This window comes from Larimichthys crocea, chromosome III (genome assembly GCF_000972845.2).
Source record: "Larimichthys crocea isolate SSNF chromosome III, L_crocea_2.0, whole genome shotgun sequence".
Lineage (NCBI taxonomy): Eukaryota > Metazoa > Chordata > Actinopteri > Sciaenidae > Larimichthys > Larimichthys crocea.
In genome coordinates, this window is record NC_040013.1 from 33,901,095 (window position 1) to 33,915,625 (window position 14,531).

Sequence of the window (14,531 nt, forward strand, 5' to 3'; positions counted from 1 at the left end):
ATAACAGCAACATACACATGCAAAAAAAAAGAAGAAAAAAAAACAGAATTCAGGGTGTTTATGATTTTAACGAGAAGGTTATGGTTAACGATTATATTTGCTGTATGTTTGCTGTTTATTGTGAAAATACTGAATGCTTTTACACAAGTCGTGTACAGAAGGCCAAAATCTGTCAGCCATAAATGGCTTCATTGCTATTTTTTCAATGGTCAGGCCTAGGGGAAGGGTAATCCACATGGACTGCTGTCAGTTGTTTTCTGAGACTTGTTCTTTTACCAGTGCTTTTTTCTTTTCATTTCTTGGCACTGAGTTATCTCTGCCTGTCCTTCTGTGATTTGGGAGGAAGGCTGGAGGTTATGACCTCCTTGCTGCTCGGTAAAATGCAACAATAGCTGTCAGAAAGACATCAGCACAAACTAAGATGTTTAGGGAAACATTGCGCCACTAAACTGGCCTTACTTGCTTTTTTAATTTTCCTAAAGGCAACATATAACTTAACAAACCCTGATAGTGTTTCCTGCACACATGTCATCTAGGCAATATGTACACAAACTAAAAGGCCACCAGGTCACCAGTTTTAAATATAATGACACGCTGTCCCATGGATCTCCTCAGCAGCAAATATAATCAAATGTTGTAAATAGCAGAAAATAGGATTTTTTGTTGTGATGGTGCTCCAAATATTTGCAAATATACTTTAAGATACTCTGTGTTCCCTCTACTCTAACCCCTTTAAATATCTCAGTCCAGCTCCCCTGTCAAAAGTATGACCATCTGAAGTCTGACAGCTGTTAACTTTATAGTGTCCGAGGGCCTCTTCCTGAGGTCCATTTCACAACCTCTACAGTATATCACTTTCCACTTAACTGGGTTTTTTGTGTCAACTGCAGCACTTTTATTTTACAACAACCAAAAAACATGTGACATCTCCACAACCTTTATAAAGGTCACACATGGCGTGCAAGGTCATGGTGGTCCCAATGGCTTAGTTTGTGTTTATTTAACACGGCTGTGGACAACTTATTCACGATTGTTTTAACAGAAGAATAACTGGGGAATTGTGTGTTATATATGATTCCATTTCTTTTATTTTTCCTTATTAAGTGTTGTGCCTCGGGAATCCTTGTGATTATACAGTGATATAATCAACAACCTCACCTGTCTGCCAGTTCTTTCATTGACATTGCAGGAAAGTTTTTTGCCTTGCCTCTCCAACCACTTCAAATCTGAGGAAATATCAGAGAAGATATTCTTAGCACTACAAACACAGCTTTTATTTTTCTCATCACTTACCCTACTTTTCACAATATACAGCACTGATGTGAGCGTTTCAGTCAAGGTGATCTAAGGCTACAGCTTATACAGTGCCTTGGATGTGACAGAGGATAAAATCACAAATTCATTTCCATCATGATCCTGATCTATCAAAATGGTAGCAGCAGATACTGTAGCCTTGCTATATTATGTACTTAAATCAAATCCAAACCTCTTTTTCTCTGCTTTCTCTTCATTTAATTTTCCTACAAGACATCTTGAAATCGCCAAAAACCCTTACCCAGCAACATAAATAAACCAACCAGCATTCACATTCCACCCCTAACACCTCAGACACATTCCAGAGTATCTTCTCTTACTGTGGGGGGCGGGATGACGTGTTAAGGTTAAGGATCGCTTGCACGCCTTATTGTTATGACATGCGATTGGCAGGAAGTCTCTGGAGACAGCTGCAGGCGGGTTAGTATGTCATCGGGTGGCAGACAGTCTCTCTGGCATGTGAGAAGGCTAAAGACTGAGGATAGACCCAGGAGAGTCAGCTGCCAGAGGCCTTCCTCTCATGTGACCAACATACTGTACTTTAAACTACGTCATGTTTCGCTGAAATGATGGAGGGTCATCCTCCTTAATGTCTCGTTGAAATGATGAGTGTGTTTTACATTTGACATTTGTTGCATTTACACCTATAAAAAAAGGCAGATGGCTTATGATTAAATGGCAGGTCTTCCATTTATAAATGTGCATTGGCAAATTGTCTGAGCCTGACTTAAAGGAACACTCAGACATTCTGGGAACTATACTTGTTTGCTATTCGAGTCACTATTTAATGAGGAAATTTGGATCAATTTTCATCTGCCTGCATCCAGTGTAGTCCAGGATGTGTTCGCATAGCAAAGTTTCAAAGTCATAGACAGTCAAGGCTTCAAAGAGTCGCCCTGCTTTTGTTCAGATTTATGAGTGTGAGTACAGGAAATGCTGCATGAATTCATTAGACCCAGCTGCTGGTCAAGAAATAGCTCTGGTGCATTAGTGGCATATCTTCTTCAAAATAACATCACATCTTCTGTTTCCGTGTATGAAGTACAGAAGGAATGAATGAGAAAGACAGTTGGAAAGCATTTTTTAATTGGACACAGAGGCTGAGTTATCTCTATACAGCAAAAAAGATGGAATATATGCTCTCATTAAAATCTAGGTAAGACTTCATGTCATCACTGCCACGACACAGATGCTACAGGCTTTCTACAGGCGCCTATGCATAATAAACACTTAAGTATGCCCTCCACATCTACATTGTCACCTTCATTTGATGAATTGCTTTTACAAGAACCACTTTTCTTTCTTTTACTGCATTTGCTGCCATCTGCACCCCAGATAATGCCTGATTCATGACAGCTCCCATACGTTTTTGGGTTTCTGACTATTAAATTTAAAGAAAAGAAGCATTTTACAAATTTTATACACACTAACCCATTTCATTTTTTACTTTCCATGTTGATCCAGGTCAAGGAAGAAATGCTGACACTTTACATAAACGACTTGTTAATGGTCAGAAGGTAGCCTGTCAGCAGTTTTTTTTATCCTCACAGATATAAATAAACCTTTGACCTGCTGAAAATTTTTGGTTTTACAGCCGAATGGCTCAACCAGCCAGATGGGCGGGCGTGATCAAGCTCAAGTGGCTAAATGCCAACTCTGTGTTTGGGTCTCACTGATGATTCTGGAGGGGTATGCATGTATGTATAGGATTTTTCAGAGGATGAAACTTTAATCATCTCGGTAGGGCCTTTGGTGAAGTCTCAACTACTCGTAACTGGATAATTAGAAAGAGCATATTGTTCGTATTAATACCCCAACACCTCATCTCTCATTGGATTATCTCTGAAGGCCTTGTAACAGGAGGACAGCAGCTTCACCTGGTGCGTCTATCTATCTATCTATCTATCTATCTATCTATCTATCTATCTATCTGAGCAGCCGATAATGCATTTTAATTTTTAAATCTGTAGCAGCAAAAGCATAATATACCATAAACGTGTTCAAATAAAGTACCTCAAAATATCTATCTATTTATCAATCTATCCATCTGAGTCATCTGTATAATGCTAATGAGTCAAACACAATTTGTCAGCCCTGTGGAAGCCATGTACTGACAGCTGAACAGCAGTGACTACACAAAATTAGCATTTTGACCTATCTTCTTTGACCTACATGGGATGAATCATTCTACCATCTGAGGTGTTTCCACTGGACACAGATGTAAATATAGACTTTCCGGAGGATAGGTAGTCAAGCAAACGTCAAAGAAATTATAGAAGTGATGAAATGAGTGACGGATACACAGGAGGGAGATCAGATGGACCCCTCTGGTGAAAATGCAAAATGATGAAGACTAAAGTTGCTGCCAATGCTAAATAGAGGGGAAAACCCTCTAGGAACCAGCCAAATCTTGATCCTCCACTCCTTATCTCTGGTCTAAACTTACACTAATGACACAGTAACTTAGAGGACACTGATGAAGTCTCATCTGAACCTAAAATTAAGACCATGTCAATAATTCCTTTGGTATGACAGTTGTCAAAAGGAAGCTTAAACCAGGAGGAGTCTTGGGTTTCAGGCTGCAGGGATTATGGGATGAATCACTCGGGGAAGTTTTTTGGGGGTTGGTGGTGTTGCTAAGGGGAGGTAGTTTGGAGCAGTCAAGTACAATGTCATTCAGAGCAGAAATCTGTGACACCCAGAGCAGTGTGTAGTGATAGAGGACAGGAGGCCAGAGACCTGACTGACACGAAGGTGTTGCTTTGAGGCAGAAGCACAAATCTTGACTGCAGACCCTGAGCAAAGACAAAACATGGGAGTGTACAATGAACAAGGGTAAGATCATTAATCTGTATTTATTGTCTTTATGTTGGTACAATTTAAGAGGTATAAAGTTGACTGCGAGGCATATTTTGCAAATTTAAATGACTGTATCATTATTTGTGTAATTGCTACTCTATAATTAGCACCTGCTGGAACACAAAAATTGTGTAAATTCTGTTTCAGGTTAGTCCTAAATGAGATGACAAATGATGAATACTGATAGGGACCTAAGATTTTGTTAACCATTTTTAATAATTAACATAATAGTCTTTTCTTTTATCTCCAAATTAGCTTAATGATGAACATTTACTGAATAGATTCCCTAAGAGCATGTCATGACCACATAATCACTGCAATTTGTGCATGTCTACCCTATCATTGTATGTTTTAGGGCAGCCCTGGAGGAACCAGAGCCCCGCCACGTAATGATCAAAGAGACCAAAAGAGGCTCACCCCGCCGTCGCCGCATGGCAACACCCCTCTCCCCTCGCAGACAGCACAGCAGGCTACCCCCCAAAGATGTCTTCGATGACATGATGTTTATGGGTCAGTCGCTGCATTGGTGTCAAGTACAGTTTCTGACTTTGAACCTTCACTTTCAAGTGCAGTCTAAGCTTTTTTTTTTCTGCTGAGACTCACGGACAGAAAAAGAACAAAATGTCTATTTCAGTTTCACGAGAGCTGACAGCATTCTTGACAGCAAAATCTAGGAACTAGGTCAAAAAAGCATCTCCTAGAAGCTTCCCAACTTTGTGGAAGACTAATACTGAACTGTTGAAGTGCCCCTTTAGAGTCATCTTGAGTCCCCAGAACGGGGTGATCCTGAAACTGAGACAGCTGAATGAAAGGTTTATTGTGAAAAATATCTATTTTTTACTCTTTTTTAAAAATCTACTCCTCATTAAGTAAACATGTAGTTTTTAAAGGCGTATGCGGTTCTCATTAAATGAATGAACCTGTTTCACCTCTTCATATCGTGATCTTAAAAGACTAATTTATGCTGGATCTTATAGCCTCTGTATGGATACTGTCTAGGGACTACTACTGTGGTCACATTTTACAGTAATTGCTGCGTTCTGTTCCGGACAGCAGCTTGTGCTAAAGAGGATTTTCCATTAATATTTAATGAATGGCAGGCCAGAAGTGGAATGTAACTACATACATTTACTCAAATACTGTATTGTAAATTTGAGGTAGGTATCTCAGAGGCAAAAAACTTTTTATTGGACTACCAATTGTCTGACAGCTTTAGTTGCCACTTACAGTAGCAGTCCTTTATTGGTTGAGTTATTCCTGAATAAACATTTTTAAAATAGTCTTGGATAAGTTGGAAAGTGCATCGTCACAAAGCTGTTTTTTTTTTATCTTATAAAATGTTGACTTGTTAGAGATATTTTGTTGCATTGTTGTAGATTTAACTATCCGACAGTATATAAATTAAATGACCTCAACCATAAACATCTACAGCACTAAAATGCAGAAATAATATTAATCTAAAAACATTGTATATAATATGAATAATAATAATGTAATAATAATATAAAATCACTGTATAGCTGTCACTTCCAACAGTTTTCAGCCAGTCATGGAAATACACGGACTGACTCCATGAAACATCTTTATAAATAAAGCCTTCATCTAGAATACACAGAACAACTGCATGTCATAACTGGCACCATGACTCATCCTCCAGGTGTAAGAAACTCACAAGCTGCGATGATTGGGACCGAAAAATTTAAGGGTAATAGAGGTGGAACTCTCAAGGCTAAAGCAAAGACCATTAAAACATGCAGACGGATGACAAATTAAATGTCAAACCTCAATAAATGAGCGGAGAAACACAACAAACACAAATGTTTCACAGGGCACAAAGGGAGCAGTTTGTTGTTGTTGAGAAGAGAATTATTACAATCAGCAAATCTCAAAGCCACTGAAAAAGAAATAGGAGATTTGAGACTAATGTGTTTTACAGCACTCTCTACCGCTACCATCAAAACACAAAATGAGGGTGTACATTTTGGAAGAATGATGTTCACCCCCGCAGAGACTTGCTACTTTTCACTTCCCAAAAAGCACTTAAACCTATTTGGAGGCTTGTGGTGGGCACTTCAGGTTGGTTTTTCCCGTAATTTGACACCCATCTGTGCAACTGCAATCTTATAAATTGCTCATACATTTGAGTTCACTTCAGAAATTTGCTAATCACTCCTCTTTCTGGCAAAGATAACCATGGAAACCTGTCAAAACAGCTCAATAGTTTTGGATTTATGCCTAAATGCACCTTGTTTGCTGCTTCAGTTGCACAGAGAAGTTGCAATTTAAAAGTAAAATCTTTTTCTGTTACTGCCTGTTTTAGATTGACATTAGTCACATTTATATCAGCACCTTAAATATTCACTTTTGGGTAAAAGTGATCTGCTTTCCTTTAAGACAGAAAATACATTACGATGAGAAATATAATAAAACAATGAGTGCCCTGTTTTGTTTTGGCAGTCGGGGGATGGACCCAAGATGACCCATCCTGTTTGGTAGAACAGTTCTGTCCTGAGTTCAATGAGTGGAGAACAGCCGCACGCATGGTCACCAAACGTGGCAATGTGGCCGTGGGCACACTGGATGGTATGATCTACACAGTGGGTGGTGAAGACAGCATCAGATGTTACAGCAGTGTGGAGAGGTGAGAGACAGTGTTGTTTTAAAATGCCTTTGACTAAGAATTTGTGCACAGTGGTCTTAACTTGGCATCAACATTTTTATCTTAAAATGTCACACTACATGGATAATTTAAAATTTTCTCCCATTACATGATCACCTTAAGTTCTGAACATTTCTCCTTCTAAGAACTTCAAATCATTTTTTCAACAGATTTGATTTTTTTGTCATGCGCTGGTGAATTTCATGTTCCAGTTGAATGCAAACATCAAACTGCTGCCTTCATGAAAGGCTTTAATTGAAACTGTTTCTTTTGGTTTGTGTCAATTTTCTGGTATAAGGTGATTCAGACTGACATTTCATTACCTCACGCTGGTTATAACAGCATGACAAAGTGAAAGCCAGCGTGTTGACGGTGGCAGTTTGAAATACCAGTCATCTCTTAATAAGTAAGAGCTGTTCGTCTCTGACAGTCTGGGTCTTTCGCACGATTCCTCCCAGTAAACGTAATGTAGGTGCCAAACAGCAACTTGTGGCCTTGACACCTTGGGTGATGAGTGCTGACACTGGGCTGGGAGATGGTGATGAATGTGCTGTGACATAAGATCACACAAGTCAAGTGACAACTGGAGGTTATGGTCCAAACTATATCTAACCCGAACATACAACCCAGAGGGCACCAAACATATAAGACAGACTTGTGGTCAAAAAGACTGTATAACTGTATAACATAACTGCAAATCAGAAAAAAACTATTAAAAAGTAATATCTGTGTGTAAACTGTGGATATTTTTGATATTAAGAAAAACATAATCCAGGAGGCTTGTTATTTAACTAGATTAAAAAACTGATACTATGTGCAATTTGTTAGACCTAATTATTTCCTACTGCCCCTCATCATAGATTTGGCTGGGAAAGAAAGCTCTATGTGTTTGCTGTTGTTGTTTACACCATTGGACAGTAGAGGTCAGCATTTAGGAAGAAATTAGGCATAGGCCTCTTGACATTAAACCCAAATTATAACCCTGCAACATTTTATTAGAGAGCAATGGACCACCCAAAATGCTCACTTTGTGGGATTTTCCTAATCTGCTCATGTTGTCAGGGTATCAATTCCTCATAGACACAGGGTTCAAAATAAACTGACACACACATGCGGTCTGCCCTACTGTAGCACATTTTCTCCCACTTCCTCTCCTCCTCCTACTCTATCAGATGTCTCCAAGGAGCTCTGGCTCTGTTCCCATTTCCCCCAGACAGACACTCCTTAACTGAAAGCCAGCCAGCTGACCCCAGAATGACCATTCCTGGGCTGGCTGCACACCAATGAGAAAAGACCTGCTTCAGTACGATTAGCTGTTAATGGCCTAAACCAGCAACCTCTTGGTATCCTGGGTACCTAATTCCTGAGGGGCAGTTACAGTGCTGTTGTGACACTTTAGGAGAGTTTCTCATTTCCCACTCGAGCTTTTGCCAATTATTCGAAAGGGTTGTTTTGTGAGATGTGTGTTTTCATCTAAAAGTCTTCAATGGAGAGAGAATTTTAATAGCCTTCTAGCAGAGAGGAAGCACTCTGGTAGATGTTTACACTTTCACATGACTCAAATACTTTATCTCAGTGTGAATGTGTTCATCAAAATCACACAACTGTAGGCATACAGACCACTTAAAATATTTAAGTTTCTATAAAATCCTGTGTTTCTACTTAAGCTGATATTACAGTACAAGCACCTGATTTTATTTTCACACTTTGACATCCCTGCTCCGTGACCTCCATCATGGCAGATACAACCCAGACACCGACAGCTGGAGTACAGATGTAGCACCCTTGAGCTGCCCCCGCAGCGGAGTGTGTCTGGTGGTGATGGACGGATACCTGTACGCTATTGGAGGACATGATGGTATCGCTGCCATAAATACTGTGGAGAGGTACTGCAGCATGAGTGGTACAAAGACTGTGAATCCTCTTAATGCATACTGAAAACAAATCAGACTGTTCAGGGCATGTATTTACATATTTTTTAACATTATTTTATTATTTTCCCCATTTTTAAGAGAATGAAGCACATTTTGATTATTATTCCATTCCCAACACCATCTGGCACAGCAAAAAAAGCTTTAGCTAAGTCTCCTTTGAAGAAAGAAAAACATACTGTACCTGCTTTTAAAATGAGCATTAAATGAAAGTGGAATGAGTGGCATACAGTATATATAGAATGAAAGTACTTACTTACCTGGCAATCTGGAGTCTCTGACTCAGAGGAAGGAACAAAGAAATGATAAATTGAGTTATGCAAAAACTGATTGTCAGACAATTTGCTACACTGGTCCGCCGAACATTTGTTTTATTGTTCTAGGTATGATCCAAAAATGAACACATGGAGCAAGCAGGCACCAATGCTTGCCCGACGCACCAAAGCAGTGGCTGCAGTGCTGGAGGGTAACCTGTATGTGATCGGAGGGAATGATGGTGATATGGCACTGAATTCAGGTGAGACTGTTTTTGACATCAAACCATGGGCTCTTTAATTTTAAGTTTAGCCACTGTTTCATAAAAGGCTGAAACTGAATGTTATTTTTCTGTAGTCTGTAGAATGTATGAAAATTGTGGAGAATTCCTGCCACAAGTTTCGAGAGCCCAGTGTCAGGTTTTAACACCCCAAATAGTTTTTTTCAATCTATAATGATACAAAACAAAAAACTCAAGCGAATCCTCACATTTGAGAACCTTTAAAAACAGAGGTCAGGCATTTTGCTATGATAAATGACCTAAAGGATAACCTAAATCTCAAAATTGGTAGCAATTCATTTCTCTTTGAACTCTCCTTCTTTGAATTCATTGAAATTCACACTCAATTTAAAGTGTGATTGAAAACATTATGTTTAATAGTTTTTATGTGTTAATGGGAAGAATAAAAGAAGTTTAAAGTCACGCTGATCACTTATTGACATGTGAATGGAGCTTACAAACAAACAGAAGAATTTTATGAATTGACTTGTTTCCACCACTTTTTGGAAAAACTCATCTTTCTTTGACAGCTTTTGGCGTCTTATCACACGCAAGGACTAGCATGACCTTTCATTTTCTGCAAGTAGCCCATGTCCACATTCACACACAGGCACACACAGACTGACACACACACGTACATTCTTGGGCCCCTTGACCTTGCCAAAGATAGAGAAGGGTTATGTTGTGTTACCCCTTGTCTATTTCAGTCTGTGAGAAATGCCCATAAGCAGAATTCCCACAACAATTTTTGGTTTCCCATCAATGGTCTTCACACACAAAAAAATAGCAGAAAGTATATTTCCATCACAGATATTTTTCTGACAGACATGATCAGTAAAACCTGGATATTTTTGTATAGAAATATAAACACTCCCTGTGTGTGAGGTGTTACTCATACATTGTGTGTAGTTGTTTGTTATATCTTCTGACTTCTGCTATCTTGTGCCCCCAGTGGAAAGATACAACCCTGTAGACGGTACCTGGTCGATATGTGCCCACATGCTGAGTCCAAGGGAGAACGCCGGCTGTGCCGTGTACCTGGGACACATCTATGTGGTTGGGGGCAAGGATGAGCTCAACCTGGTGCTCTGCAGTGCTGAGAGGTTTAACCCAGACACCATGAGGTGGACTCCTGTCAAGCGCATGAGAAGCAAGAGGGACAACGTGAGTACTGGGTCACTATGATACATCAGATGCCAGGCCTCCCTGCTGATTTAAAGTCCAGTTTTTTTTTTAGGGAGGGGTTATATCCAAGTGATAAGAACAGAAACGATGGAGAGAAGTAATACAGCTGACAGGACTGAGGGAAAGACATAATTTTCTTTAACAGATTTCCTGAAATATTTTAGTGAGGCTTTAGGGTCTCATGATTATTTTTAGATCACATAGTCTAAATGTTTCTTTGAGATTTCTCTACACAAAAATCCAGTAATGGAGGAAACACTGGTAACTTAGTTCAACTACCATTATTCTACAGATATTTAGTCATAAACTAAATATTGTAAAATGTAAAACTATTTTTATTAAATGACCAAATTTCAGGGCAATCCATCCAAAAATTATTGAGACATTCACTCAAACCTCATGATGGTGCTAGAGGAAAAGTCACCAACATCATTGTCTGAGCACCAGGAATGTACAAAATCTAGTTTCCAATCCATCCAGCTTTTTCAGAGATTTGTTGGAAATTTTCACCTGCTGGTGGCACTAGATGAAAAATGAGTGATCACTGAAATCATGTAGTGTAGATTTGCCCTCTGGGTGCCATGAGCATCAGCCTGGAACAAAAGGGTGGGCCAACTGGTCAACATTTTATGCAAGCTATTTACTTTAAACTTATTTGTTGATGTCATTTTATATAATTCCTTTATATCCACTTGTGTTTACTGTGCCGCAGATGTCTCTTGTAGTCTTCAATGGTGCCTTACTTGCTGTGGGAGGCTCTGATGGTGTCACCACTCTGAAAACAATAGAAGCTTACTGTCATGAAACCAACACATGGAGGTAAGAGGAAATTTAATGCTGTGTCACCCCTGATGTTGCTTAGTGCATACTGCTGGGGGGATTTTGTAATTGGACTTCCCAGAGATTACTCATCTTTCAAATAATGTCCAAGGTTATTACATGTTTTTGTTTCTGCTCACTGTTAATATGGTTTACAGGAAATCTGAAAGAAATCACGTCTTTATGTTTTAAGAAAAAAAGACTAGAAATTGCTATCAATCAGCTGTCAAGAGCCACAATGTGTTCACAATGTATTTCCAGGAAACAGTTTGTACTTTAATTACTAACACACACAAAATGGGAAAACCAAGCCTCAAATACAACAGTACAAAACATACAATACATTAACTAGACTGGCAAGTGGATTGATTTTAACAATAAAGAAAAAAATCACATTATGTATAACTTGATTGAATTTGACAGGGCACAGTGTGATGCAGACACTGTGAAAGGGAAACAAATGTTAACAATGACTGTGATCAAAGTCGTGCAAGATGTTTACTAAAAAGTGATATGAATAAGCACAAAAGAGAATATTCAGAGTAATTACTTGTACTCATTAACATTTAAATATAGCAATTATATTAATGAATGTTTCAGATTACTGTTTATCTTTTCATTATCACACAGTTGTCATAATGAATGTCAAGCTTAGGGTGAGAAACACTTACAAGGAAGTCTGCTGCTTCCATCCAGACAAATACATAGAGCCACTTTGTGATTCATGCACCATGTAAAGACCCCTATATATTATATATGCCTTCAGGCTGCTTACTAAATCTGAGTGCTCCACTGTCTTTCCCTCTCCATCTGTTTTTAGACACTTTGGAAGCATGAAGAGCAAGCATCCAGGAGGCAGAGTGGCTGTGCTGTGCTGAGACTCGACAATGCTTGCATTATATGAACAGGACAGAGGTGTTAGAGAGAAATAGACTAATGGATGTACAGCATCCACCAGGACGCATTGTGATAAGGTTCAAGTAAGGCGACATAATTACTGAATAATTGAAGAGTTCACTCCAAAATGAGACATCGCTGCATTAGTCAAAGCTGGCAACTGCTAGTGCAAAATGCTTGCAAGCATTAAATTAAAGCACATTATAAGCTGCTGGGTTGTTAAAGTTATGGATGTTTTTATGTCTCTAGCTTACAAAACAGATCTCCTTTATACTCGGCACCAAATCAATTTCAGGTTGGATTCTTCCCACCTAAACAGTTCTGATGATGTCTAAGTTCAATACTGAGATTGATATTTTGGAGTTTTAAAAATCAGATAATTAAGTTATAAACATAAACATATAGGATAAACAAACATGATTCAGATCAATTAGATTAGATTTGTTTCTGGCGAATTGTGATCTGCAATAAGCAAATATTGGACTGATATATCAGTCTGGCTAGTTTATTGGTCTAGCTCTAACCATAAGATAACATTAAACATGATCTAGTGTGTCACTTATAATATTTGTGTACTGATTAATTAACTGATGCAGAGTATAGGCGAAGGTATGAGGCAAAACTGTGAAAGTAAACATGGAAATAATGCAGGTGTTAAAGAACGTGCAGGATTTGTGAGTGACAAAATACTCAGTCCTTTGTTACTTATACTGTCTTGAGATGAAAGTAGTAACTTTTACCTTGATGTACTGTACAAGGATGCTTTGGAAGGTGAGAAACTTAGGTTACTGATGGAAATGGAAAAGGGGTTTTTAAAGTGACTTGGTAATGCAGCTGGCAAAATGGCATAGTGATATGGATATGTTGTGTTCAGTCAGTTTGAGACACTGTTAAAACTTTCTTTTTTTTATGTTAATCCTTTTATTACATTTTGTGTGTGCACCAGCTCCTGTGAATATCTGTGATGCTATCTTATCGTAAATGACCCGTCAGCACTGACTGTAAACAAATTACTCCGTCATATTTTGTCATTTCGCTTGTGTAAACAAACCAAAACGGGATAACACAGAAAAGGTTGTGCAATCATAAAAATCAGCTGGATCAAATTGTGGAAAATAAATCTGTGGGAATCAAGATCAGTGCGATAAGAGATAGAGAGAGAGAGAAAGAGAGAGTGAGTTCTGACTGCTGGCATGGGAAAGCATAAGTGGCTGTGTGGGCTTTAAAATGATGACGCTCAGAGCTCATAGCCCTGGAGAATAAGGGGCTGTAACGAGAGGCTGTGTACAAGAAACGCGTACAGAGCAACACGTCTTTTCCGGAGACACGAGCCAGCGGTGTCTCCCATCCGTCCCTCTGTGCACACAGAATGAATATTTTTTTCAATTTGAGGGGGACCATGGTGAGGCAAATAGCAGAAGAGAGAGCTGTTCCAGGTATGTTTGAAGAGAAAAAAAAATATATACAACATATGTACCTTATTAAAAGATTTTATTTCTAGAAGTTGCCAAGACTTTGCATGTGCTGCGTGTGCTCCAACATTGATGTAGTTGCCAAGACTTTGCATGTGCTGCGTGTGCTCCAACATTGATGTCAGATTTTGTTGTGCGAAATAAGAAAAGTGAATAAATAACTCACGTGGATTGCTGTGGTCTAATTCCAGTGAAATGTATTTATTATTATTATTATTATTTTTATTTATTTTTTTTGTTGGCAAATGTCGATAGAAACCATTTAAAGCCTTGGTCAGATAGCATCTGCTTGCGTTTCACTGACTGATACCTGATCTATCTATGTTGGTTTATTTCATACTGTAGCAGAAAGTTGTACTCCCTACCTTTTACTCTGACTGATGAGGACACAGTGTGCACACACTGGATAAATACTAGCATATCACATCATTACATTGTAAATAAATAAGAAGAAGCAGTCATCTTTGTCTACAGTCTTGCATCTTTAAAACACCAAACGTGCAACACTAGTTTGGCACATGGAAAGGGCAAAATGATGACGAAGCACATTCGCAGTGTCTATAATTAGATTTATTCATTTCACTAAAGGGCTTTTTTATATATTATAAGTTCACTGTCTGCGTCAGTCTCCTCAGCAGACACTGAATCTTTTCAAAGTTGTCCGGCAGATGGCGAGGCACCGGTAGGTGACTCCAGGTTGAGGAATGAGCGCCCTCCTCCTGCTCTATCCTGTGGGTGAAAGGATGCTGATGCTGACAGGAAAGCATGGAAACCACCGGGGAGTACGGCGCTTAGCTAGAGACATGATGTCCTTATTTTAGATGGAGGAAGACGTCTAAGCGAAGAAGATAAGAAGTGGT

At 38.9% G+C, this 14,531-nt stretch overlaps 2 protein-coding genes across 14 annotated transcripts in view; both read left to right on the forward strand.

The window, feature by feature from the left end:
- Positions 1-3,932: 3,932 nt before the first annotated feature.
- Positions 3,933-12,230, forward strand: LOC113745661 (kelch-like protein 20). Its single transcript, XM_027278075.1, has 8 exons — positions 3,933-4,149; positions 4,529-4,683; positions 6,631-6,814; positions 8,575-8,718; positions 9,147-9,280; positions 10,251-10,462; positions 11,196-11,302; positions 12,123-12,230. The coding sequence occupies exons 1-8, from the start codon at positions 4,127-4,129 to the stop codon at positions 12,178-12,180; spliced, it is 1,017 nt and encodes a 338-aa protein (XP_027133876.1). The 5' UTR covers positions 3,933-4,126; the 3' UTR covers positions 12,181-12,230.
- A 1,277-nt stretch (positions 12,231-13,507) lies between these two features.
- The window catches only part of kcnt1b (potassium sodium-activated channel subfamily T member 1b), a 64,211-nt gene continuing 63,187 nt past the window's right edge, over positions 13,508-14,531 (forward strand). For all 13 annotated transcript variants that reach the window (XM_019271819.2, XM_019271811.2, XM_019271812.2 and 10 more), the window contains exon 1: positions 13,508-13,635. In XM_019271819.2, coding sequence (XP_019127364.1) covers positions 13,569-13,635 — 67 coding nt within the window. In that variant the 5' untranslated portion in view covers positions 13,508-13,568. The remainder of the gene's footprint in view (positions 13,636-14,531) is intronic.

Coding starts and splice junctions, on each gene's coding strand:
- LOC113745661 (XM_027278075.1), top strand. CDS start 4,127: ATGGGAGTGTACAATGAACAAGG. Junction 4,150..4,528: donor GGAGTGTACAATGAACAAGG/GTAAGATCATTA, acceptor TGTATGTTTTAG/GGCAGCCCTGGAGGAACCAG. Junction 4,684..6,630: donor CGATGACATGATGTTTATGG/GTCAGTCGCTGC, acceptor TTGTTTTGGCAG/TCGGGGGATGGACCCAAGAT.